Below are 26,571 nucleotides of genomic sequence, written 5' to 3'. Positions count from 1 at the left end.
GTTGCTTATCTTAATTTAAAAAATGAAATCAGTTTTTGTCAATTTTAGTTGTGAATTTAATTTTAAAAATGAAGAAATACATTTTGATCTTTTGGGATGGTGATTTAAGTATCAATGAATCTTCTTTCCCAAATGAACTGGCTGGGGCACTCTACCCTAGTTCTGGTATCAATCTATACCTTTAAGGTGCTGTATGTCAAAAGTAACTGATGGTCTGACCGATGAAAGTTGGTTTTCTCGGTCAGCATTCTGATCAATGTTGGTTTCCTGACGTCACATGAGCAGATACTGCTCCATTCACTGATTTCATCCAGCAGTCTTTTCTTTGTTGCTCCGATTCCAACAACTGCAGCTTCCTCCTTTACAATGGAGTTAGAAGGGGAGAACCATTGATGATCTTTGTGACCAATACACTAGACTGGATGGTTACATTTTTCATGATCCCTACAAATAACAACTGACTTTTTTTTCTATCTTGTTTCTTTTCAAGCATTTGGACCAGTTCAGGACAGAAGGCAAGTTAACAGAAAACTTAGCATCATAGCAATTTGCAGAGATGTTCCAAATTTTAACTGCTATCTATTTGTGGTGTTACTTTCCAAATCCTTGAAAGGCTTGGCTCTAATTTTGGACCATTTCTTTCCAAGTCTTTGATTTGCCAACTTGTGAAAATAGCTTTTCCCCATCTAGCTTATCATTACTATTTGGTGGAACTTCAATTAAACTATCTCTTAACCATACAAATTTCATGTTGCTAAAGTGACTTAACAAATAGTCTAATGTTAAAAGTTGATAGCATCCGTTTCTTCACACCAGCTTCTGCCAATTAATTGAGATAGACAAATAGAGAAAAAAGGACTATTTTATTTTAGAGGCAGGCATCAAGTTTCAAACAAATAAATATTCCTTGATGGAAGCCATGTCCAGCAGGAAAGAGTTGGAGAAAGAGATGAAGGCAGACAGAAGGAAACTTACAAATGCATTAAAGAGATCAATGTGTCGTACAACATCAAAGCAGATTACACAATTTCAAGTTGGAATTCAAGTATTTATAAGTGGAGTATGATTCAGAGATTGAAGTTCTTCCATTACTCATTGATAAACCAAGTGTGGAATGCTTATTTGGTTGACTGATTGGTTGCATGTGTTAGCACAAAAGAAGGAAAACCAGTTTCTATAAATTACACATCATTAACCTGCTCCAAACAGAATAAAGCAGTCAGCCAATTTTTCCACAACATCTGAAATTTGGAACTAGCACTGTTGATCTGAATTCTTCCAAATAGATCACTTCTAAGATATATCTGGGAAGTGGAATACAGGATTGCATACTCATGCAAAACATATTTACATTACAACTTATTTCATCATGGTTGCTTTGGTTCCAACTACAACTCAATAACTCTTGACCCTTTACAGTCTATGAAATGTCTGTTGTAGATATGAACTGATAATATGTCTGGTCAATAAACAGTCCATGGGATTTGCTAGTTACCTGGTCAAGGCCCAATAGCGCAATCCTGTAAAGGAGAGAAGCCTTCAATCTCCGCAGCCCCCAATGAATCCTACGTAGATTGGAGAAGTGGGAAGGTGTAAATCTGGAAAAATGAACACAGATCAGCTTTGAAAATGTTGGAAACAATTCAAGGATTAGAGAAAGAAAATTGTACCTGTCTGTAGCAAAACTTAGTAACTGCAGAACTTGCTCATTTAATTTCAAGATTTTCCTTAAGCTGTACTATTGATATATTTTCCTTTATTTGTATGTGTTATTTCCAGTTGTGGATCTGCATGTTTTACAAGGGTTGTACTTGTACAATAAACTTGACTTGATGATGTCTTGTAAAGATTTGGATTATTTAGTCCAGTCCAACTTATGTCTTTGCCATTGATTTGTCAGTAAATGCTAATCTTTTTAATTTCCTTCAGCTGATTTCAGCATGAATGTTGAGCTCTTTGAAGCTGATCCAAGAGCCTAGTCTTTAGCTGCTATGGAAACTATGATATTTAGACATAACACATCCAGCATGGTAACAGGTCCTTTCAGCCCACAAGCCCATACTGCCCAATTATATCCAATTGGTACATTTCAAACAGTGGGAGAAAACCCATTCAGACAGGGTGAATTTACAAACTCCTTACATACAACATGAAATTTAAAAGCCAGTCCCGATCGCTGGTGCTGTAATAGTGTTGCACTAACCACTATGCTAATATTAATCTGGAATTTCCAGATTTGCTGATTTGACGCAAAGATAGGAGGTGTTGTGGACAGCGAGGAAAATTTTCAAAGCTTACACCAGGATCTGGATCAACTTGGAGAATGGGTCAAAAAGGACAGATGGAGTTTAATGTAGACAAGTGTAAGGTGATGCATTTTGGAAGGGCATACACAGTAAATGGTAGGGCATTGAGGTATGTGGAGGAGCAGAGAAATCTGGGAATGCATTGTTTCCTAAAGGTAGAAAGGTACCTTTAGGTAGACAGGGTTGTAAAGAAAACTTTTGGCATCTTAGCCTTTATAAATCGAAGTACTGAACATAGGAGTTGGGATGTTATGTTCAAGTTGGTGAGGCCAAATTTGGAATATTGTGGGCAGTTCTGGTCACCAAATTATAGGAAGGACATCAATATGATTGAAAGAGGGCAGAGAAAATTTACCAGGATGCTGCCTGGTCTTCAGGAGTTGAGTTACAGGAAAAGAGTAAATAGGTTAGGACTTTATTCCTTGGACCAAAGAAGAATGAGGGGAGATTTGATAGAAGTTTACAAGATTTATGAGAGGTGTAGACAGCGGATGCGAGTAGGTTTATCCCCACTTAGTTTGGGGGAGATAAATACAATAAGCTGAAAGGGGAAAGATTTAAGGGGAACATTAGGGGAAAGTTATTTACTCAGTGAATGGTGGGAGTGTGGAATGAGCTGTCTGAATGCAGGCTTGATCTTGAGTTTTAAGAATGAATTGGATAGATACACGGATGGGAGAGGTCTGGAGGATTATGGAATGTAAACAGATCAATGGAACTAGCAAAATAATGGTCAGCACAGACTAGAAGGGCCAAACTGCCTGTTTTCCGTGCTATACCATTCTATGGTTCTATTAGTTCCACAGTTTCTACTGATTTCTTTAGTAGTAAGGTTTCATTGTACTTGAGTTTGGAGGAAATTAGGGTGGGAGGAGAGAATGCAAAGTGGGGGGAAAAAGAAAGAGGATCCCCATTTCATAAAACCAACAAATTTGGAGCCAAGGACAAAGTGCATTCAGTGGCCTCCTCCTGATGTCCATGGTTCACTTATCATTATCATGTGAGCAAGGTACTGCAAAGGTGGCACACACAGGAGAGTTGACATCTTTGTGAGGAAACTTTCAAAAAGGGAGAGATTACATTTAAAAAAATATAATTCCACGATTTACAGGAGAATAAGTCCTTTCAAGAATAGACACAATACTTTGACCAACATTTATTCATGCCTCAATATTCTGTCTCTCCAAATGTCATAGGAAACCATTTGGCTCATCAAATCTACACCAACTCACAGGCAATCCCATTCCCACAGTAACCTATTCTCCTCACAATTCTTCTATTCACATACACAAGAGGGACTTACAATAGTGAAATAAACTACAAATCTGTATTTTTAGGAAGAAACTGGAGCTCCTAGGGAAGAACTGACCACACTTGAAATATTGCATTAAGTTCTGTCACCTAATTACAGGAAGGATATGGAAGCTAGGGAGAGGGTGCAGAGGAAATTTACCAAGATGTTGTGTAGATTGCAGAATGTGTCCCATGAGGCAAGGTTGACCAACTTCAGGCTTTGTAGGGAAGAAGGAAGAGAGTTTATTTAATAGAAGACTACAAGTTTATAGAGAGGCACAGATAAGGTGGATGGACAGCACCTTTTCCCCAGGGTGACAGTCGCAAATACCAGAGGACATCTGTTTAAGGTGAGGGGAAGAAAATTTAGGGGAAATGTCAGGGGCATTATTTATTTATTCTCTTATTTTACACAGAGTAGTGGGTGCTTGGAATGCATTGCCATGGGTGGCAGTGGAGGTTGGTACAATAGGGACATTTAGAAGACTCAGACAGGCACATGGATGCAAGAAAAATGGAGGGCATGAGTGTAAGGTAGGAAAGGTTTAGATAACTGAGTAGGTTTATGTACTATTGGACGGTACAGCATTGTGTTCTGTGTAAAAATATTCCATGCCCCAAGAACAAACAAGATCAGAGAGACTATGCAAACATAATACTTACAAGACCTTTTGTCAAAATTGAACCCCTATTACTGGATTGTACATCAATGTATTAATGTGTTTCCTGTTTTGAAAGGATTTAATTGATTGCAAAGCCTATGAGGTCTTTTAAATGGTCTCCTGTGTAATGATTCTACACTGTGAGGGCGTCAGACAATGGTGTCTCATTTGATCATAGGAGCAGTGAAGTGTACAAGTTACTCAACTTGCAGGCAGTTCTGGACCATTGGTTAAGAGAAACAAATTCAAATCCCAATATTGTTGCTGCAGAATTTAAATTCTCGTGATGTCTTAATTCTACATTTGTTATTTATTATGAAGTGATGAGACTATTTTAAAATCCAGTCAGGTTCACAATGTCTCTCAGGGACTGCAATTTTCCATCTTTCCACAGCTGGTCTATATGCCAATGTCAAGACTCTCGACTACCTCCTTATTTGGAGGGGAATTAGCTATGGACAATTGATGGGGACTTTAGTTGAGGGCATAGGTTAATAGGAGCCCCTTGCGAAACCTTACTTGACCAGAAATGTTGGTATTGCCAGCCATGACCATGTATCATATGTTAAAGAAAAACAAATTGTTTGAAACTCAATTTTTACCTCCATAGTAGTTGGGTGGGATGTCAGGCTGAGGGAGTTGGCATGGAACATTGTTGGGTTCACTTCTTTTGGTAGTTGGGGAATTGATAATAAAATGAAAGGATGAAACAAGAATTATTACAACATATTGATGAGTAGAAAGCATGAAGTTTGCTCCTTGTCAGTAACAAAATGGCTACAAAAACCAATTTCACAAGTGGCCTTGAAACCCATTAAGAATGGAAATACCTGTACAAAAATCATCAGGGCTTCTAACATGCATCTTTGCATTTGTATTACCATACAAATTCTCATCTGAAAATTGTAATTGCTCCCGGCCCTACCACCACACTAGACAGGCAATGGATCCCAGATCACAATGTCTCTATGTTAAAAATTCACCATGTTTGTCTTCAACGCCCTCAGCTTTGTAAAGTTTGTCCCCTTTGGAAAGTTTCTTTATTTACTCCTTTATTAAATGTCATAAAACAAGTTTGATGGAGTGGAACTGTTGCTTCCTGTTTGGGTTCACGTGAACGGCAATCCCAGGATTGCTGTTAACCTATATCAACAATTATTGCTGCCCTCAGCCAAATGCCCCATTCACTAGTGTCTTCTCCCAGTTCCTCTACTCACTGGATATTTTCCCATCCCAGAGTGACAGTTAGTGTAGCGGTTAGTGCAATGCTTGCATGACACGTGACCAAGGCTCGAATTCAGCGCTGTCTGCGAAGTTTGTACGTCCTTCCCATGTCAGCATGGGTTTCCTCCTACTCTTCAAAATGTACCAGGGTTGTAGGTCAATTGGACAGCATGGGTTCTTGGGCTGGAACAACCTGTTACCATGCTGTATGTCTATATTTTAAAATGTAGATATAAAATCTCTTGTTTTTCCCCAAAACTATTCAATTTACTGATCCTCGCATATTCATTAGTGGTTATGACTTAAAACAATTGTTACATTATTCTTCCCTTTGGATAATGATCAGAAGCTGTTTGATGAGGTGTTACTGCATGGTCATTAAGGAATTTCTTGGTCTTCATAGCTTTATGCAATATTGACATTTCTTAATTGAACCAGAAGATACACGCCTTTTGTTTCATGTATCATGGACATCATGTAAGAACTGTTTAGTGGTAATTCCTGATCACACCATCTCATCCAGACAGTGGAGATGATATACATATATACACAAAGTTTTAAATGTGTATTCTTACCTGTCACAAGTGGTCCACAATCAAGCCATGCAGATTTTTGTCAACCAAGCAGTGTGGTTCATAGCCTCAGATTGTTAATCCTTTGTATCAGCTCCACCGATAATGTCACCATCGCTAACTATTTATGCAACAATATTCAAAAAATGAATAGAAAGAGAAATTAACCTGTTATATTCATCAGCACTCTCAGTGGTTTAATTATTAAACAGTGTACCAAGGGGACTGGAATTCTGAAATATTGGGTAATCTTTATTTTAAAGGAGATATCTATACAAGATTTGTTTGTTTGTCCCCACTCATCTGGCCATAAGAACGTTTTAAAATATTGAGCAGGAACTGGTGATGGAAATCTTATTTAGAGGCTCCCTGGTCATGGTTTGCAAATGCCTGTTTCTACATTCACGAGACTGAAAACCCAACCAACACTAGCTTGCTTTGATAAGAGAATAAGGAAAAGGAACATTCCCCCCCCCCCCCCCACAATAATAAAGGAAAATAACAAAACATTTGAAAGAAAATAGAAAATGTTGGAAGTATTTGGGAGATGAGGCAGTGTCAGTGGAAAGTTAACATTTCAGAAGAAACTATTCAACTTGAAATGTTAATTGTTACTTTTTCTGCATCTGGGTATTACCTCAATTTTCTGTTTTGTCTCAAAAAGAGGTTGAGAAATTTTTTAAAAACCCAGAAAAATGCAGTCTGGGTTTCTTTTACTTACACTATTAGCCTTCAAGATATCTGATTCTTGCTGATGCTCCACCATCATTAAAATGACTTATTTACTTGAGAAATGATGCTCTATTGCAAGCAATCTACTGACACTAAAAAGTGGTGTTGCAGCAGAGTACAATTGAAAAATTACAATGATTTTAGTGGAGGCAACTCCCATATTACTGGGGGGGGGGGGGGGAGGAGGATGGAGTGGTCCAAGAAAACACTTGTCATTGTGATCTGCTGTGACATTAAGCTGTGTCTCCTACGATTGTGTCAAAAAATTCATAAATTTAGAAGAGCAAGTTTTTATTTTCCATCAATCAAGTGGTGATTTGTTCATTCATTAAGGATAAATTTCTGTTCTCCAAAGTATCGTAATGCAGGGGTGGGCAGGAAGTATGGAAAAGTGCTGGATAAACATGGTTCTGAGACTATGAACCAAATATTGTATAAGACGTTGGTGCGGCCTAATTTGGAGTTGTGTGTGCAGTTCTGGTCGCCTAATTATAGGAAGGATATAAACAGAGTGGAGAGAGTGCAGAGAAGGTTTACCAGAATGTTACCTGGGTTTAAGCATCTAGAGTATAGGGAGAGATTGGACAGATTAGATCTTTATTCTTTGGAGCGTAGAAGGTTGAGAGGGGATTTGAAAGAAGTATTTAAGATTATGCAAGGGATAGACAATGGATGTGGATAGACTATTTCCGTTAAGAGGAGGAAAGATTAAAACAAGAGGACATGAGTTAAGAATTAAGGGGCAGAGGTAACATGAGGGGGAACTTCTTTACTCAGAGAGTGGTAGCCGTGTGGAATGAGCTTTCGGGAGAAATAGTGGTGGCGGAGTCAATTGTATTATTTAAGAAAAGGTTGGACAGGTATATGGATGAGAAGAAGATGGAGGGTTATGGGCATTGTGCAGGGAGGTGGGACTAGAAAGGGGTGTTTGGTTCGGTGCGGACTAGATGGGCCTAATGGCCTGTTTCCGTGCTGTAATTGTTGTTATATGTTATGTTATTTACCAGATCTGATGACCCAGTTTACTGCATTGGCGGAAGGAGTGTTCCAACCTTGGACTGGGAGCAGAAATAGTTTAACAGATGCACCACTGCTGTAATTCCCTACTCCTGGAAATTAATAATGGTCAAATGGACAAACTGGTCAACATTTATAACCAGCATCTAGAATATGTTGTCAGATACAGGAAAAAGAGAAAAAACTGATGAAAGAAACCTGCAGTATAATTAACCAGTTAAATAATTTTGGAAAAAAAAAGTTGTTTGTGCTTGGTAGACTCATGAAGGAGTTACCTACAGAGTGCAACTGTTTCAAATTAGACTGGGCCATCAATGCTCGTTTATTGTTAAACAATTCAGGCATGAAATTAGGCACTGAAATTTCATTGTTGTTAAAACCAAGACTTGCAATATCAATTTGCAATGCTGTATCTTCAGAAAGACATGGAAGTTCAATAACTTTTTTATTAATTAAACAATGAGTGACAAGAATCAGGGCACACTGCAATTGTGCATTAGTTTCAGGAGTAACTAAAGTTAAGATAAAACAACCAGGGGGTGTCTCTCACCTTTGCAAACTGAAGAGTGATGAACACTTAAATTAAAATCAAACTCTTTCAATGTAAAAATTCCACAAGGCCAATTACACCAAGAGCAGAACAAAGTGAGTTCCACTTTCTGATATCTCAAGCAACCCTTAAAAAAAATCCCATTTGCTACATTTCAAATTCAATGAAACTACTTAAAGACCTAGTCTTATCACTTTATAATTCTCAAAAGTGAATCTATCTGACCATGCAATATTAGAAAATGACACTGCAAAACTAAGAAGAAAAGCTGCAAAATAATATATAATGCAGTGGTAGCATAGGAAACTTTTTTTTTAAGTTCCCAAGGGTTTAATTCCAAATCAACATGCATGTTTTGGATAATCATATGAATGATGTTGATGTTTTTTTTTGTTTACAACTTTCTCGCAAAGATTAATATCCATTATCTATGATAAATTGGCAGCTTTAAGACATGCCCCTCGAGTTAAAATTAAAAATGCCTGGATTTAAGCCTTTCACTATCAAAGTTTTGGATTCAATTTTTAAGATGGTTAATAAAACATCCTTAAGTGCTCGTCATTGTCTAAAGTTAAATTATCTCATATATATTCCGATGTAAATTCTTATGATAAATTTAAGAGAGAGGCTTCTTTAATCCATGTTCTGGACGAGTCCTAGCCTTGAAAAATACTATAGGAATGTGTTTCAAACTTTATCCTTAATTTAAATCTAGTTTAATCCTTTGGTTGCTCTTTTCGGTATTAGAGAGGATGCCATTCTTTTAACTCCAATCAAGTGTTCTACTCTTGCCTTTTGCCTCTCTTTTGGCCAGACATGCAATACTACAGATGGAAATATGGTGCCTGCCCACCTATGCTCAGTGGCTGAGGGGCATTATGTACTGTTTAAATTTAGAAAAGATTCATTATTCAACTAATAACTCAAATACAAGGTTTCAAATGTTGTGGGGACCATTCCAGAGTTATTTCCACCACCTTTAGGCATAATATAAATCCTAAACTTCAGTACTTTGCCGTTTTACACCAGGAACAAAGTACATTTTTTTTTAGCCATACAACACTGGTATGGGGATGAGGTTTAGAGACACAGCTATTTGTGATAAAATTATTAGATGTGCTTTTGTATTATGGCCCTTGATATTTTGCTGAATTATGTAACCTGTCATTTTTATTGTGCATTCTATAAATGCTTTGCACACGTAAAACCAATAAAAATATTAAAGAGGATATTAGAAAAAGACAAAATAATCCTGAACCAATGCATTAAGTTTAAGAAGGATTTTTACTTTAGAGTGTACCTTTGGAAAATAATTCAAGCACGTGTGGACTCATTAACCTTTCACCTGAGGACGTGTGTGGGGGAAAAGGAGTACGTGTCCTATGACAAGACAAAATATTTACCAGATTTACCAAATCTTTACCTAGATTAGCCTAATTCTTTCTTCGTTCACTCTGGAATTTTCCTCTTGGAAGTTGTGCAAAGGAGATGATGACTGCCTATCAGGATCCAGTTGCTTTTGTAAAAAGAGAACATTCTGCATATGTAACAATGAAGTCACCTAAGCAAAGCATCAACATCAATTCCAGGCACTGATATAGGATTTAATCATGGTTCTCTTAAAAAATAGCTTTATTAGAGGGAAAATGTTGAAGACACAATGATCTCAGAATAAATTTCAATCACTAATATAAATTTTAATCTAATTTTAGGATATAAAGATGCATTAAACAGGAGGCCAATTTCTCCCAAATTTAAACTTCCACATGCAATGACAAAGAAAATCTAAGACAGTGCCACTAACTTCTGCTTAAAACACACCGATTACAGACCAATTTGTTGTTTGCCATTTTCAGCTTGGCCAATAGTCCATATAGTTGGATGATAGATATTAAAAAGCCTCAGAGACAATATGGAAAATCAGGCAATATATGAAAGGACTAAAACTTTGGAACTGAAATTTTGAGCCATAGAAAGGGAAGCAAATCTGAGTCAGTGGGCTTCTTCTGTTTCAAAAGAAATCAATTTAACTGACGACTTTACTACAAACAAGCAGAGACCTGGTATTTCTTATGAAAGCAGATTTAACTTATCTGCAAATTTATAACTCAACATTTGTTTACATTGATTGAGTTGAATGCAAGACCAGAAGGAACCAGTACAAAGTTCAAGCGTTGTTACATAACTTAAATCAGCCACTGATACTGGTTTTACAATGCCTGGAATGAATATGGGAATGTGTGTTTGAGTGTATGGGGGGGGGGGGGGGTCCCTACGTTTCTGGTTATTTAACACTTAAAAGGTTTCTGCTCTAAGTGACAACCATACAAGAATTAGGTCACACCACAATGCATCTGAAACTGCCATAGGTCATGAAGGACACCCATTTTAATGAGTGAATAGAAAGCACTTGGCACCTGTGGCCCACTGTTGAAGAGTTTTAGCAGCAGAAAAATTGGATAAATTAAGTGTTCTGGGTACTTAGGGGTCTGCATTTGTTTCCTTTCTGCAATTTCTACTAGTTAGAACTAAGGACTACAACTTTTAATCCAGATATTTGATGGAAATGATCATCTGCAGACTAAGAACACTTGTAGGTGTTTTTAAGGCAAGTATAGTTAAAATTGTTGCATAGGGATTACAAAAAAATAAATAGACTGTAGTCAGAAGAATGAAGTGTTAGGGAGGAATGGTGCTAAAAAGTTTTGGAGGCAGGGATTAGGCAAATAAATTTTGAAGACAAGGATTAGTTTAAATTTGATCAACACCAAGGATTCAATGTAGGGCTAAAAAAAACCCCAAAAGTTATTCAAAAGTCAGAATCAGGCTTAAATAGTTAAATTTTCACATCCTTACATCCACCAAATTTGGATGCAAAATACAAGACTTTCTCATCACATTATTTTATGCAGTTAAATATTAGTTCAGGCTGGTACTAGAATTAATTTTAGCTGTCAGTTCAAAAACCTTGTGTAGAATTTCTTTCAACTTTTAACATGTTTTTCACTAGGTCACAATTATCCACAAGCTAATGTGTTGCAACTTTTGGTGTACAATAAACTGCAGTATAACACCAGTGCCAGATTGTAATTTGACTCCAGAATCCATTTGTAAGCAAGAAAATAAACACTATTCTGGATGTTATGCTTGCAAACAAGGCTAAAAGGGCACCAGTGGAGTACAACTTCAGTGTTCCATCAAAAAGTTACCAATTATTTATGCTGAATTTAAAAGATGGGTCCAAAATAAAAGACAATCCAAAATGGAAAAGAGGCTAGAAAAAAAAAGGTTATCAAAAAGGACCCTGGGTGTTATTTCAAAGAGTATTTATTCCAGTCAATATGCTTCCAGGCCTATTGTTTTTCCACTGGACTGTACATCAATTATGAAATATAGTGAAAAACAGCAACTTCTTATAAAAATCTGTACATCAATGATCCTAATAACCTCAAAACAAACCATACAAACACATATCCAGAGTGACAAGGTCAGATAAAACCATTCACCTCTTGTGAATTTTACTTCATTACTGAAATATAAAAGTACTGTTTTGGACAGATCTTTTTTGTGGTCCAGAGGTACTTTGTTCAACATAAATAGTCTGAATTCTGGAAAGAATTATAGAACTAGAAAGGAAAAGTGACAGAAATCATGCTGAATGTGATTTAAAGCAAAAACAAATCAAGAATAGATTATTCATTTGGAGTCAAGAGATAATAGAAAGACTCAAGAAATTGACAGAATTGAACATTATTTCTGTAATTTAAAAAGAGCTAAACTTCAGACTATTGAGATCAGAGCAAGTGATCAGTTCATTTATGAAACGTAATGAAAAATGGCTCCAAATGGAGTACAGTTCTCCAGTTTTCATTAGAATGCAGGAAAGTGTACTCAGTAGAATGCACATGTTCACCTCTTAAAACATGACGAATAGAATGTGACATCACATCTTACTGACCTGTTTCTTTTGACTTCAACATTTATGGTATAAAAAATGCATATTTGGTCACAATTATGCTTATTTTGATCTCATTTGTCCAATAAGAAAGCAACAAATTAAGTTTTACCCTTTAAAATTCAAACCAGAAAAGTATTCTGCAGCTGAACTTATGAAATTCATTCTCCATGTTTGTAGTTATTTGCTTAGTTTTTTTTCTCAGTTCCCCCCACACCCCCCCCCCCAACCATTTAGCACAATTTTCGAAACTGCATGAACTGATTTCTAGATGCTTTTGAACCCATGAAACAGACCCAAATTCATGGAAATCACAAAGCTGAACAGTGGCCTCAATACCTTATCTATTGCTAACCTCATCTAACATTGACTCAAATCAGCCTGAAGGAAATATATAGCTTTCATCTCACCATGACTTCTGATGTCTGGGTGGCATTCCTTTTGAAGGGCTTGTGTCTTGTGTTTAAGGGGGGGGGGGGGGGGGGGAAACCCATCTTTATCTTATTATCAATTTCAAGGGTATAGATTATAGGAAAGATGGATTTAAATTTTATATTTGGTCCCCAAAATCCATGGTTAGTATTACTAAATCTTGAGGCCACATCGAACACTTTAGACAGACTGAAAAGATTAATTTTTCAGTCAGCAATTGTTGCCTCACTTCAACCAGTATTATCAAAATTATTTTTAGATCTAATTAATCAGAACAAGAATTTTAAGTTTACTATTGGCAAAATGTAGAGGAAGGAGCGGGTGCACTTGAGCAATAATTAAAAGTATTTGTCATTTTCAATTAACTTTGTTTCCTAGGCCATGGCCAAAAATTATGACAGTGGTCAAACAATACCACTGGCTCATTTTAATAATTTACATTCAACAGTCAGAATTCTGCCTGCTTTGAACACTAATTCCAAGCTTTTGAAAGCTTATCATCCCATTTTCTAAGTATAGGCCTGACAAATGACTCCAGAGACTAAAACTAGTGAATACAACTTGGTTCTTGGAGGTGCTCCTTTCTGATCACCAGTCTGGCCCACTTAGTGCTCAAGCCCATGTTGAAGAATGTATAATCAGAAATGTGCTACATGTGTTATTTGATTCCTGCCCTCCTCAAGTCTATTTGTGGACATCAAAAGATTCCGTGGTAAATTGTGAAGACAAAGAAAGAACATTCTTTTTTTTACTACCATCATTAGAGAACTTTGTTGAGAACTTGTTTGGCACAATCAGATTGCTACATTTACCCTTAACAGATGTGATCCAATAGTGGAAAATAAATGCAAGTACATTTATATAACAAGATCTCGACCAACAAAGTGGGTTGGCAAGGGATTAGCTGCTGTAACTTAAGTCATGTAGATGCAAAATTATGCATTTTTGGAAATTAAACCAGAACATACACAATGAATGGCAGTGGCATGGGAGTGATATTAAATAACTTGATCTTGGGGTACATTGTTCCCAGGTGAAAAGAGTAGTGAAAATGCTTTGCTGGGCAAGACATTGAGTACAGTAATTGGTATGTCATAGTTGTACAAATTATTAGTTAAGCTGCATTTGAATGATGTGCAGTTCTGGTTACCAGAACTATGTGCTTAAGCTCGAGAGGTTGCAAAAAAGATTCACAAGAATGTTGCCTGAACTGGAGGGCTTGTGCTCCAGGGAGACACTGATACTGTTTTTGGGAGAAAAGGAGGTTGAGGAGAACATCTTATAGAGGGATAGATAGTCACACTCCTCTTCCATGGTAGAGGAGTCCAAAACTGGAGGGCATAGGTTTGAGTTGAGAGGGGAAAGATTTAAAGGGAATCTGCAGAGCAAGTTTTTCCCATACAGAAGGTATGTGTTTGGAACAATCCATCAGAGGTGGTGGTAAAGGTAGATATGTTAGACACTTGGACAGGACTATATACTAGAATGGCCTGCTTCTGTACTGTATAATTATGAATCTGTATAAATCTACATTTGTATTTGTTTCTGGGATATGATCAAAGTATTCAATACCAACTGCAATAGACATCAGACCACTAGCTCCTGGCATTAGTTTGATGTTCTGTACAAATATAAATGTAAAAAAAAACTTGATGCATTGATGAAATTGGTGCCAGATACAAATATATAATCCTTACGAACATACTGCAGCTGCCAAAATGAGTGAACAGGAATTTAAAGAGGCTTTACCCATAACACAAATCTACCTGAACAATGGTTACTTTGTTTACAAATACACCTCCAATCACCATTTAATAAAACCTCCATCTTTGCAAAATCGGCAATGACCCAACATAAATGAAATAGTAAACACTAGGTCTCTGCATCCTGAATAAAGAGAGCAAAAGATGGCTCCCACATAAGTAATTGTTAAAGTTTACAAGGAGAGTCTCAAACAATTATACAACTTTCAAAACTATGATCTTTCATTGTTGTTCAGTACCACAACCAAAATATTGGTTATGTTCAATGTGGAAGCGTGATTAAAATACAACAAAACTAACCAATCTTTGGATCTTTCCCAATGTTGCTTCCAAAAAGTCATTTGTAACCACATTTTTAATTAGATGCCGTATAGTTGGAACCAGCTAAACCTGTATTGTAATTCAACATTACAAAATTTTTAGAACAGGTAGAGGAAGATTGTTAACTGTTCCTGAAACAAACACACCACCACCAGCAGTGTAAGTGAATCCACTTTGCTCTAGGTAGTTACTCAAGATGAAGACAGTCTCTTCTTATTCACATCTAGCTGAGGCACAAACGTGGGTTACTTAAAATGGCGGCACAATTTGTGTAGAGGGAGGCACAGCTAGAGCAATATGTTACAACACCAGTGACCGAGACTCGAATCCTGTTTGAAAGGACCTTGTACATTCTCCCGTGTCTGCATGGGTTTCCTTCTGGTGCTCTGGTTTCCAATCGCCCTTCAAAACATATGGGGGTTGTAAGTCAATTGGGCTGCACGAGCTCATGGGCCGAAAGGGCCTGTTATTATGCTCTATGTCTAAATTATAAAAAAAGTTCTTATTATTTGTAAAATGATCAGCGATGAAATGCTGACACTGTATTGTCGACTTGCTGATTTAGTTAATTTCTTTAAAATAACTACATCAACAATTTCATCCCTTGTTTTGCACACCCTTTTCACCTCATCACCAAAAACGTTATAAATTCAAGAATATTTGCCCCTAGTGCATTGTTGATGACATGTAGCAGTTTAATTGTGATTGCAAAGGTTTTATGTCCCCCACAAGAGGAAAAAGGTCAACCAAATCCAAAAATTCAACAAAAGGAGGTTCCATTTCTCTTCAAACCCAAGAAAAATTTGCAAGGTGTTATGATTACAGAGATCGAGACACTAGTGATCAGTGAAACTCCACTATGCAAACATTTCAAATAGAATTCAAAGAATAAATTCATGCACTAAAGTCAGTTAGCATTAGTTGGAAAATTCAGTACCAAGTTGAACAGAATGCATAATTATGATATATTAGTCTGCTGGAGAGACCATCATTTGATGAGACAATTTCTCTACTTCAAACCTAAATTGGGCAAGTTCACATTTACCCAGAAACCAAGAGGATAATATGTTGTAGACTCATCCAATCGTGACAGCGATTGCTGATTTGTTCCATAGATAAAAATCACAATAGACATGAAGTTTGCTGAAAATCATCGAAAATGGATGCATGTAAACGTCCATGAATCCCTGGCTCAAACCACTAGATTGCTTAAAAAGAAATCACTACTATTACCAAATACTGTACTTAGTTATCCCAATTAGTAACTAATTAATTAACATTAAAATATTTATATATCAGAATTTAATGGAATGTGACTAGGTCAACATTGAGAACAAAAAGATGTGCTGCAGATGATGGAAATGTATTAGATCAACTAAAGTTTAGAATTTTCTCTGGTGATTACGGACCAATGAATTCACCATGCAATACCAACATATTTGTGATTTAAAATTTAATTTTTTTTAAAGACTTTATTGCATTTGACTAAATGAATTAGCAGAAGAAACACAAAGTGCTTTTGTTGGAATAGTTAGATGCAAGTGTTTCATGACCCAAAACAGATTTGAGAAAATCTGAGTGAAAAACAAAATTCAAAACTAGTGCACATATCAGCAAAGTGATGCTGCCATCATTTGGAACATCAATGCACTACACTGATATTAAGATAGGGTGGGGGAAGAAGGAAACAAAAATATTTAGATATGCTATTTTAAACACTTTAAATATAATCAGTTGAGGCAAATGAAAGTAGTCATGAATACACAATTTACTTTGTCTTTAAAACCTGAAAATAAAACCCATGAATACTACTTTTCCCTTCAGAAACTGTAAAAAAGCAAATCAAGAGTTCAGTCAGACTTGTCTTTTAAAACAGAATCAAACATAATTTAATATTGGTGAGAAAATAAATTAAGTACAAAATATTTGATAACTTAAAACAGCCTTCTTCTGGCTGTGTAGCGAACTAAAATAAAGCAACAGTGTTTAAACATATACATCCACGAGCTCACAGTACACATCAAGCCCAGGCTCATTGGTCTTGCCAGGAACCTTGTACTGCATTTGTAAAAATAACACCTAACAGCTGCCATGCATCACTTAACTCTGGGGAAAAAAAATAGAAAAATGTAACATACAACTTTAAAATACATTACACCTGCCCATTCTTTTTAACTAGTTCTCAAAGCCTATGGCCAATTACTCAGGGTACTCAAGATAAACACCCCATCTGTTTTTATACCACTTTTCCCAATCCTGATACATTCCCAGCTCTGTTGTGCTTTCTACAGTCTCACCCTGGAATGATTCTACATTTCAGTCGTGGTAGTGCTAAACATTCAAGTTAGAGGCATTATTGGATACCATGTTCTTTCATTTTTAACAGCAGTAACCTTGTCTTATATCATGCTTATCAGAGTTCTAAATTATAGAAGTTTCTGACCATCTGCAAAATATTGATTCAAGGTGTTACAGATCCAAAATGAGTATTTGTAATATTTCTGGAGATTCATAGAATTCTTTTTTCAGACTTCAACCTTACTTGCGTTACAGAACTAGAATTAGTTTGTAATTGGTTTGTGGAAGTAAATTTTAAAAAACTAAATGCACAACCATGTACACAGGTTATAAAATACTTGTAGCCAAATTGAAAATCGTCTTGGGTGTACATACATCTTGATCTGGTTATAACCTGCAAGATTAAAATGCCCATGTTACTCACTCATTGGACATGCCAATGTACACATTAGAAATTGTGGTACTGTACCACACATAAGGCAATGCATAAATTAGCATTAATTTTAACAAGACCAAAATTTGATTGAATTCAGATTCAATCAAAACTATAAAAATGGACCAGGGATTTTATTTTGCAACTAATTAATTGTTCAAATTACTCCATCATATATCCGGTTTAAAAAGTTAATTTTAGCACTCTGCTGCTTCTACAAAACAAAAATGCCCACGCTCAGCTGTAATACAAAATGGAAACTACTAGTGCAACTCAATGGCTAATCCATGGACTACCATTTTACAGAAGTCTGGTACTTTTGACCAAAATGCAAACTATGGCAAAATAAGTTTCAACTTTTGAAGTTCACGCCATGTTGGATTTCTTGCACTTCTAATGCACCTTATCTAATTAGTTATGCTACAGCATTTTAATTGTTTTCCAATGTCCATTTCATGCAACATAATAGTCCCCAACTGAACACAATGCTTAGATAAGACAACTGTGCCACAAATGTCAAATTGAATTGGTGAGGATACAGCCATTAAATCAACTTTGTCTAACTGACTCTGCATGGCTAAATATCTGTGCACAATTGTGTAATTTAAAGAGGAAAAATATAATTAAAGCTGTTAAGGGCTACACTTTTAAAGTGCTGTGTGTTGTCTCTAAATACAGTAAGAGGTATAACAGACAGATCATCCATGAGGGTGTTCAAAGTTAAGCCACAAACAAATTGACTTTAAACATGAATATAAACCATTTCCTCTGATTGGAGGTACAAGGATAATAAAAGCTTCAATTTTTGCAGCATTTATTTCCCTGGATCTTCCAGCAATTCTTGGGGTTTAAATAAATGATGTGTATGAATAATACACAGAGAAATTTTAAAAAAGCATTAAACAAACTGCTACATTTTTGTTGATACCAGGGTGCTGGATTCAAGTACAAGATGCCTAAAGCACTGTACACTATAAATTAATCTACAGTTCCCATTAATAGCCATACAAACACAATGCAAAAAAAATAAACTAGTTGGACAGCATCAAAGTTTTCTTAGATAATATTATGACTGAATACAGTACTTAAAATTAAAAAAAAATGAGGCAACTAAAAAATGTCCTGGACAGCTGTCAACGTACTTCAATGGCTAAGTAATTTTATGTATCACCTTGCAGCAGTATCTGAAGGTATATAATTCCCTGAAGTGGAGCTAATTAACTTTTGGTCCTAATTTTACTCCCAATATTAGTGTGATGGCCAAGTGAAGCCTTTATTGCCTTTTGTTTGGATATAAATCATTGTCTTTCAGTTTGCTAGGGATGGAAGAGGAAGACAAAGATCCACTGGCATTGCCTGCACTTCAGCTATTGAAGGTTAATATCCACTGGTCCTGTCTCAATTTTAGCTAGTTAATTTAAGATGGAGGATCGAGCATATTTTTACACAGATTCTTTAATCTCTACTGCTTTCCCCCCGCTTTATAAAAGTCAATCACAATAAAGTGCATTAAAAAAAAAATTCAGTTGTCAAATACAGTTCTGAGCCCAGGAAGAATTTCCCTTTGTACATGGATTGGAAACACACGATTCCTCTCTCCCTTCCTCTCCCCTCCCCCCTAAAAAAAAACATACACACACACACTGATGCTACTAATTCATTAGTCAGCTCGGAAATCAATAATGATTAGGCTAACATTAAGACAGAAATGCACAAAATGGAAAAACTTGTTTTAAATCATTCCTAATCAAACCACTGGATATAAATGTTAAATATCAATTAACAAGGGGGAGGCTAGAAGATTAATTTATATTATTAGTGCAAAATGCAAGGAATGGCCAAACATTTAAGTGAAACTTGCCAAAAACTCTGGTCCAAAATAACCTAAATTTTCCCTTATTTTTAACTCCTTCACTTTTCCCAAAAAGTTAGTGTCAAATTGTTCAGTCACCCACCCAAGTAGCCATTACTCATATTGCCACATCGGCACACAATGAAACAAATGAAATTTTGTGAGAAAGTAAAGGGATCATCATGCCTATATAGAATTCTATCTTTATCCAACATCATTCCCTTTGAGTGTTTTTTATTGTGGTCCAATTGATGGACCAGGAGGGAATTAAGTCTTCTTCCTCTTCTGATTCTCAGCTGCTCGTTTTTTTTAAAATAGTTGGATAAGTGCTCCATAACTATTTTCTTCAATTACTAAATAGTTAGGGCTTGTTAATAGTGAGGAAATCAAAGAAATGTCTTAGCCTGGGTAGAATGCATGAGTTGAGGAGCTATATAATGGAATCTAAAGATTTAAATATTGAGGTGGCTACACCTCAATTTTCTTGGCAACTCCTGAAATTAACTATTTGACACCTACTCCCAAAACAATGTACAAGAAATAGTTATCCAAACATGGTCATAATGTCTGCTCAGTGAATTAACTCTAAGATAGGAATTCATCTTAGACCATCTTTTAATGAAACAAAAAAAATACTTTTAAAAAAGCAAATGCTCTTGTGTAGGGGTTGGATGAAAAGATTCTGCCCAATTTTCAACCCCCCCATTTTTAAAGTTCCAATCCCAGACAGGTTATAATTTGGCATGAGTTATTTACATGTAAATATTTGGACTGTAAAGGGAATGATAACACTGGTACCAAAATTTGTTTAGTAGCCACATAGCATTTCAATTTGAATTTACCAATTGGACAGACCATACAATAATAGTTCCAGGTAATATTCAGGGAATGCATTCTATTATACTGTATATGATTAGCATTTTAATTATACCAACATGTCTTCTCAATGCTTCTCAACTTCAATCAATTATTTCATACCAGATTGCAAATGAGTAATAATGACATGAAAACCTATTATCTGAAACTATTGCTACATGCTCTGAACAACCTTGTTAAGACTATCCAGAGTAAATCTATCCAGAGTAAATCCAAAGTTGTAATGTTTGGTTGTCACAAAACAAACAAACTTTACTGATCTTTCTTTGGCTTGGCTTCGCGGACGAAGATTTATGGAGGGGGTAAAAAGTCCACGTCAGCTGCAGGCTCGTTTGTGGCTGACCAGTCCGATGCGGGACAGGCAGACACGATTGCAGCGGTTGCAAGGGAAAATTGGTTGGTTGGGGTTGGGTGTTGGGTTTTTCCTCCTTTGCCTTTTGTCAGTGAGGTGGGCTCTGCGGTCTTCTTCAAAGGAGGCTGCTGCCCGCCAAACTGTGAGGCGCCAAGATGCACGGTTTGAGGCGTTATCAGCCCACTGGCGGTGGTCAATGTGGCAGGCACCAAGAGATTTCTTTAGGCAGTCCTTGTACCTTTTCTTTGGTGCACCTCTGTCACGGTGGCCAGTGGAGAGCTCGCCATATAATACGATCTTGGGAAGGCGATGGTCCTCCATTCTGGAGACGTGACCCATCCAGCGCAGCTGGATCTTCAGCAGCGTGGACTCGATGCTGTCGACCTCTGCCATCTCGAGTATAAATGCTATAATTACCATTATGCTCCAACTATTTACATGTAAATAACGTATCAATATAACCTGAATGGCAATGGTACCGTAAAAAAATGGGGGCTTTGCGGTCACATGGAGCCAAAGTGGAGAAATGGTGGTTATAAATTGGCTTTTCAAACGGCTCTGAACAATGCTATCTGAAGAATGTTTTGAGATTGAAACTAGGATAGCAAATGCTTTTGTTGAAAAGACCATGCCTATTTCAGAATCATGCATATCCTTCCGACAGTCTCAAAGTGCAAAAACTACAATCTCTCCACATTCCAGGTTTCATTGTTGAACTTAAAGAAAATTGGAGATGACACAGCACTTTCCTTTTTGACAGGAGGATAGAGAAGGTATGGTAATGTAATTTTGGGGGTGTTAAAGAGCAAATGTGCTCATGATAGCTTGTAGGTATAATGGATGGGCAATGGGCAAAGGAATAGAAGAGAATGGAATTAATTGGAGAAACTTATCCTGTGCTACACAATTGATCAGCTACAGTGGTACAGTGGGAATGTTCTGAATCCAAAAACTGTGCAATATTAGAAACCAGTGTTGGTTCCAGAAATGAATACAATTCAGGAACTGATTATATCCTTGAAAGACAAATGCTTATCAGTAGATGGAACCCCAGGTCAGGTCCATTACTTTGTTTTTCTTTGGACAGACCAAATGTTTTCAATTTTGAATAAATAACTTAGAATAAAACATCAAGACTTCATGACCTACAAAATCATGAGCAGAAAGCAAGACAGTAAAGACAGGAGGATGACAATCCTGATATTCGTTAAGCACAATAGGTGCTGTGTCTAATTCAAGTTTAGATTTTAAAAAGTGCAATGAGATTGGTTGTCACACATCACACTATAGCAGCTAATGGTTTTAAGCAAAAGGAGATTCACATTATCCATGTTGTTCAATAACAAATAGAGTAAAATGTGAATTAAATAATATGGATGCAAATTTAAATTAATTTAGTTAACCTCCAGGCAGTAATGAGTTCTAAAGAATGTCAGATGGGAGGTCAAGGAGCAAAGGCCATGATATAGCCAACCATAATTGCACAATTCCCTTCAGGTGGAAAATAGGCCACCAATTTAACTCACATAAATTGTCAACCATATATTTATCAATGTAGAATCATAAGCTTGTCATTAATAAAAACATTGGCCCAGAATTACACTAAAAAAATTCAGATATCAAAAGTGTCACTTTAATCATACAGAAAATAACAAAAGGAACATTTGCCACTTATAGTCCTTTTGGCAGAGAAATATATTGCTGAGTATTACAAAGACCTAACCAAAATTGTACTTCCTACAATGTAAACGTGATCTCACTATTAAGTACCCACGCTGTCAAACAGATTCTCATTTCATCACAGGGCTGTCTTACAAGTGTTGAATATAGTTAATTGAAGATATCTTTCTGGTTGATAATAAATCAGTTTACACTGATGAATAATTAACCTTAACCAAATTTAAGATGACAGATTGTGGTGGAATTCAACATAAACAAATGCTTTGTGTTTTTCTCCAACAGACTCTTCCAAATTACTTCAGGTATATTTTGCTTCAAGAACTATTAAAATGGAGAAAGGTCCACCTGTTTTCTACCACAAAATAACTGAATTTCCAGTTAAGTTTTAAAGTGAATTCTCAGAGTACTGTACTATAATTATATGAATAAAGTAAATTATTATTCAAAGCAGCAAAATCAAGAGGAAAGGGGCCTATAATGAGACATGAGACACACAGATGTCAGAAATTGCAATAACTTCCCGAGTTTGTTACAGTTCAATATTGACATATGAAAAATTGCACATTTCTACTACGTGGTTCCTCCAGGTACACTTGGAGGCTTGGGAATTGTAAAAGTAACTCAAAAATTCAACTATTTTGAGATATTCTAATTAAGACACTCTCAAAACCTTGTCTCCAATTTAAATGCAGAAGTGCATTTGGCATAAAGAAAAAGATAAAAGTTTGCTACATTTAGCGTCACCTTTCTTTGCCACACGTTTCAGATCAAGCCTCTATTTTTTAAATTATAGTTTAGCTTCTCCAAATCACTTAGCCCTATCCGGAATCATAAGTAAAGCCCAAGCAACAATCCTACTTCCTCTTTTTCCAGCCTGTCGTTACTCAAACAGGACCAGTGGATTTGTGTCTGCATTTATTTCTGACAAGATTTAAAAGCCGACTACAGCAATCTATCTGCTGAAGCTTAGTTAAAAGTTTACTGGTTGGCATACAAAACTTTCCATTCAAAATCCGCTGCAAGCACTTCTGTAAAAAGTTTGTTTATAAAAATAGATGCTCTGTGAAGCCCACTTCAGTACTAGGTGTAAAACTCTTTGGCAGGATACCCAAGATCAGGTGCCTGATGGCACACTGGTCCCTCAATCTCTACCACAAATAGTAAAATAAAATTTAAGCACGAAACAGCAAATGAACTTTAAAACAGAAAAAAAACCCATAAACAAAACAAAATTGGAGCAAAACAAAACAAATTTAATGATCATAAATGCAAAAGTAAAATCAATAGTCAAACAAAACAAAGGAAACAAAATGAAAAGAAATTATATAACAGAACATTAATGAATTTCAAAGGCAGTTTGAAAAATCTTTTAGTCTTTAAATCTATTTTAACAAAGCTTTGTGTTGACAGCTAACCTGCATGGAAAAAACATTTAAGTACTTTCTATTCTGACACATTATCCCACCTTAGCATGTCAATTATGCAAAAAACAAAAAAGTTAATAAAGAAATGCAATGGAGTTCACTACATGGGGTGCAACAAACCTACAAACGTTCAAAGGTTTGAATCTCCAGGAGCTTTTAATCTTTTCAAACACAACTTCCCAACCACATTCTTCCACCATAAAATTTGGCAAAATATGTTAAAGCTACCATGCTCCATTTTTGCACAATAAATCTAATTGAATATACAATTGGCTTTTTCCACAGCTAGCACTGCTTTGCATGAGAAATTGGAGGACACCAAAGGTCGCTTTTACATTATCGACAGAAAAATATCAGCTACCAACATGGTTCAAGCGTGTAAATGAACTAATCATCAACAAATTAATTTTATGGGAATAAATCAAAGCATATTTAACTTTCGAAAGGTTCACTTATTTATGAAACCTTTTCTAAAAGTTAGTGAGTTAATAAAATTGCTTACAATCAAGGAATTTAACCAAGGGCTCCTACTTACAAAACTAAATCTAAAAATAGCGACCATTACAATTTAAAGCGATATTTTTCAAAATCCAGAACTATATTGGTATGGTACATTCCCTCTTTTTTTTTAGGTAGGTGGAAAAAAGGAATATGGAAAGAAAAGTATCAAACATTTGAACATTTTATGTTAATTGCATCCCAGAGTAATAGTAATATATAAAAAAGATCCTTTTCACTTATTCTAGAATGGTGGACAAAACACGTCTGTCACAACAATAAGAGTTGCTTTACACTAGTGGACTTATTCACCTTTCAGCAGTGCATTTCTAATCAAATGCGCATAAGCTTTAAATTATGCCTTGTGAGACTTGCTGGTTTTAAAGGAGACTTGGAGGATTTTGTCTCCGAGGCGATAGCCATTCAAGCTAGCAATAGCCATGGCAGCCTCCTCATAGTTTGTCATGGTTACAAAGCCGAAACCTTTACACTTGTTGGTGTTGAAGTCGCGTATAACTTTAACATTGGTCACAGCTCCGAATGGGCCAAACATCTGCCACAGGATTCCCTCATCTGCGTCTTGGCCTAGGTTGTAGATGAAGATGCACCAGCCAGAAGGATTGTGACCACCAACGTTCACACCCGACAAACTACTCATATTGTCAACACTCATCGGCGAAAACCTAACAAAGAAATAAAGAAAATTAACTTAAGAAGTTGGTGCCAAAAGTTTCAAAAGAAATAAAAACAAATAGAAATTAGTGAAAATTCATGTCGCTCCAAAAAAAACTCAGATTACAAGAATGTGGGGTAGCTAAGAATTTTAAGATACTAGATCACAACAAATGTTTGTATAGATGCAGAAAATTATCACACTTGAACCATGCTCATTACGGTATTATAAAGTCCTATACCGTAATCAAACACACATCATTAACATGAACTTACACAAGAGACTGCAGATGCTGGAATCATGACCAAAAAAAACTACTGGAGCAACTCAGCTGTTCAAGAAGCATCCATCTTGTTTACAACATTTAACATGAAGAAAAGTACTAGTCCTTACAGCTTTTTATGAGCACATTGAATCTTGGGGGAGTATTACCAATCAATTCAATTTGATCTGAATTGCTATTGCAACATTAATCAGATATGTCAAATGTAAAAATTCTCAAAAATGCTATTTTATTTCAATGAAATAACGTCATAACGTCAGTTGAGAAGGTTTCACAACAATTAACTTTTTTTTGCAGATTGGCTTGCCAACAGAAACATCTGAATAAATGTAAAGTGATTAGGCAGGTATTTTAATGAGAAAAACACCAAGCATTTTTAAATGTGAAAAGCAACTGAAAATTAGGGCATAAATTAGTATAATTGTGAATAGTTTAAAATCTTATGCTTTTGACTAATTTTAGACCACATACCAAATGGGAATAATCACCACAAACAATTAGCCGCCTTTAGGCAATCACCCCCTCAGGTGCCTTCTGAATAACTTCCAACTGATCTTTCCAATTTCTATTTTAGACAGCATTCCCTCTGCTAGTATACAGTTTCCACCAATTCTCTGTTCACATCCAGACCCTATATCTTTCAGTGACATCCGTATAATTAGAAAAGTTGGAGCTCAACAAATGAATTAGTTTACAACAAGAACCAGAAAGTGAACCTATTAGTGGCAAATAGAATTTAATGACAAGAGTGAGATGTACTTTGGAAAGTAAATGACAGGGCCCTGCAGACTGTTGTAGAACAGAGACAAACCTAGCGATACAGGTGCATAGTTCCATGAAAGTAGCAGCTCAGATGAACAGTGGGGTGAAGAAAACATTTTGTAGGCTTTAACTCTTTGGGTAAAGAATTGAGCATGAAACTACAAATTAACAAGGGACGTTGAGACCATACTTGGAATATGTATACAGTTTTGGAAGAATATTAATGTCTGAAGGGGTGCAGGGAGATTTACCAGGTCTGCCTATATTGGAAGTATTGAATTACAGGGAGAAGCTGGATCTTTATTTTTTTTTTAAAAGAGGCTGAAGGTACACCTTCCTGGAGGTTTAAAAAACCATGACAGACATGGATAAAATGATTGTTCAGACTTTTTCCACAGAGCAGACAATTCTAGAACCAGACGACAAAGGTTTAAGGTGAATGGGAAAGACCTGAAAGTGAAGGGCAGCTTTTTCTCTCAGAAGGTAGTCCATATCTCAAGTAGAGGCATGTTAGTTCCTTATTTCCTCAGGTGTTTGCGGAGGTTTGGTATGACATCAGAAACCCTGGCAAATTTCTAGATATGTGGTGGAAAGTGTGCTGAACGGCTGTATC

The 26,571-nt window shown here is 36.2% G+C and overlaps 1 protein-coding gene and 1 long non-coding RNA gene across 4 annotated transcripts in view; both read right to left on the bottom strand.

The window, feature by feature from the left end:
• Positions 1-20,630, bottom strand: LOC138758923 (uncharacterized). 2 transcript variants are annotated; one of them, XR_011354534.1, is made up of 4 exons: positions 9,780-20,630; positions 6,061-6,178; positions 1,496-1,598; positions 1-359 (listed from the first exon to the last, which is right to left on the bottom strand). It is a non-coding gene; the product is annotated as an uncharacterized lncRNA (long non-coding RNA). The 2 variants fall into 2 exon arrangements; XR_011354533.1 differs by lacking the exon at positions 1-359 and having other exon boundaries at positions 503-1,598.
• Positions 20,631-22,249: 1,619 nt separating this feature from the next.
• Positions 22,250-26,571, bottom strand: part of LOC138758922 (ELAV-like protein 1) — a 45,429-nt gene continuing 41,107 nt past the window's right edge. For both annotated transcript variants that reach the window (XM_069928542.1, XM_069928543.1), the window contains one exon: positions 22,250-24,923. In XM_069928542.1, the coding sequence (XP_069784643.1) occupies positions 24,596-24,923 (328 nt within the window). In that variant the 3' untranslated portion in view covers positions 22,250-24,595. The remainder of the gene's footprint in view (positions 24,924-26,571) is intronic.

This window comes from Narcine bancroftii, chromosome 3 (assembly GCF_036971445.1).
Source record: "Narcine bancroftii isolate sNarBan1 chromosome 3, sNarBan1.hap1, whole genome shotgun sequence".
NCBI lineage: Eukaryota > Metazoa > Chordata > Chondrichthyes > Torpediniformes > Narcinidae > Narcine > Narcine bancroftii.
Note: the sequence above shows the minus strand (reverse complement) of the source record. Positions and strands in the feature narration are given on the sequence as shown.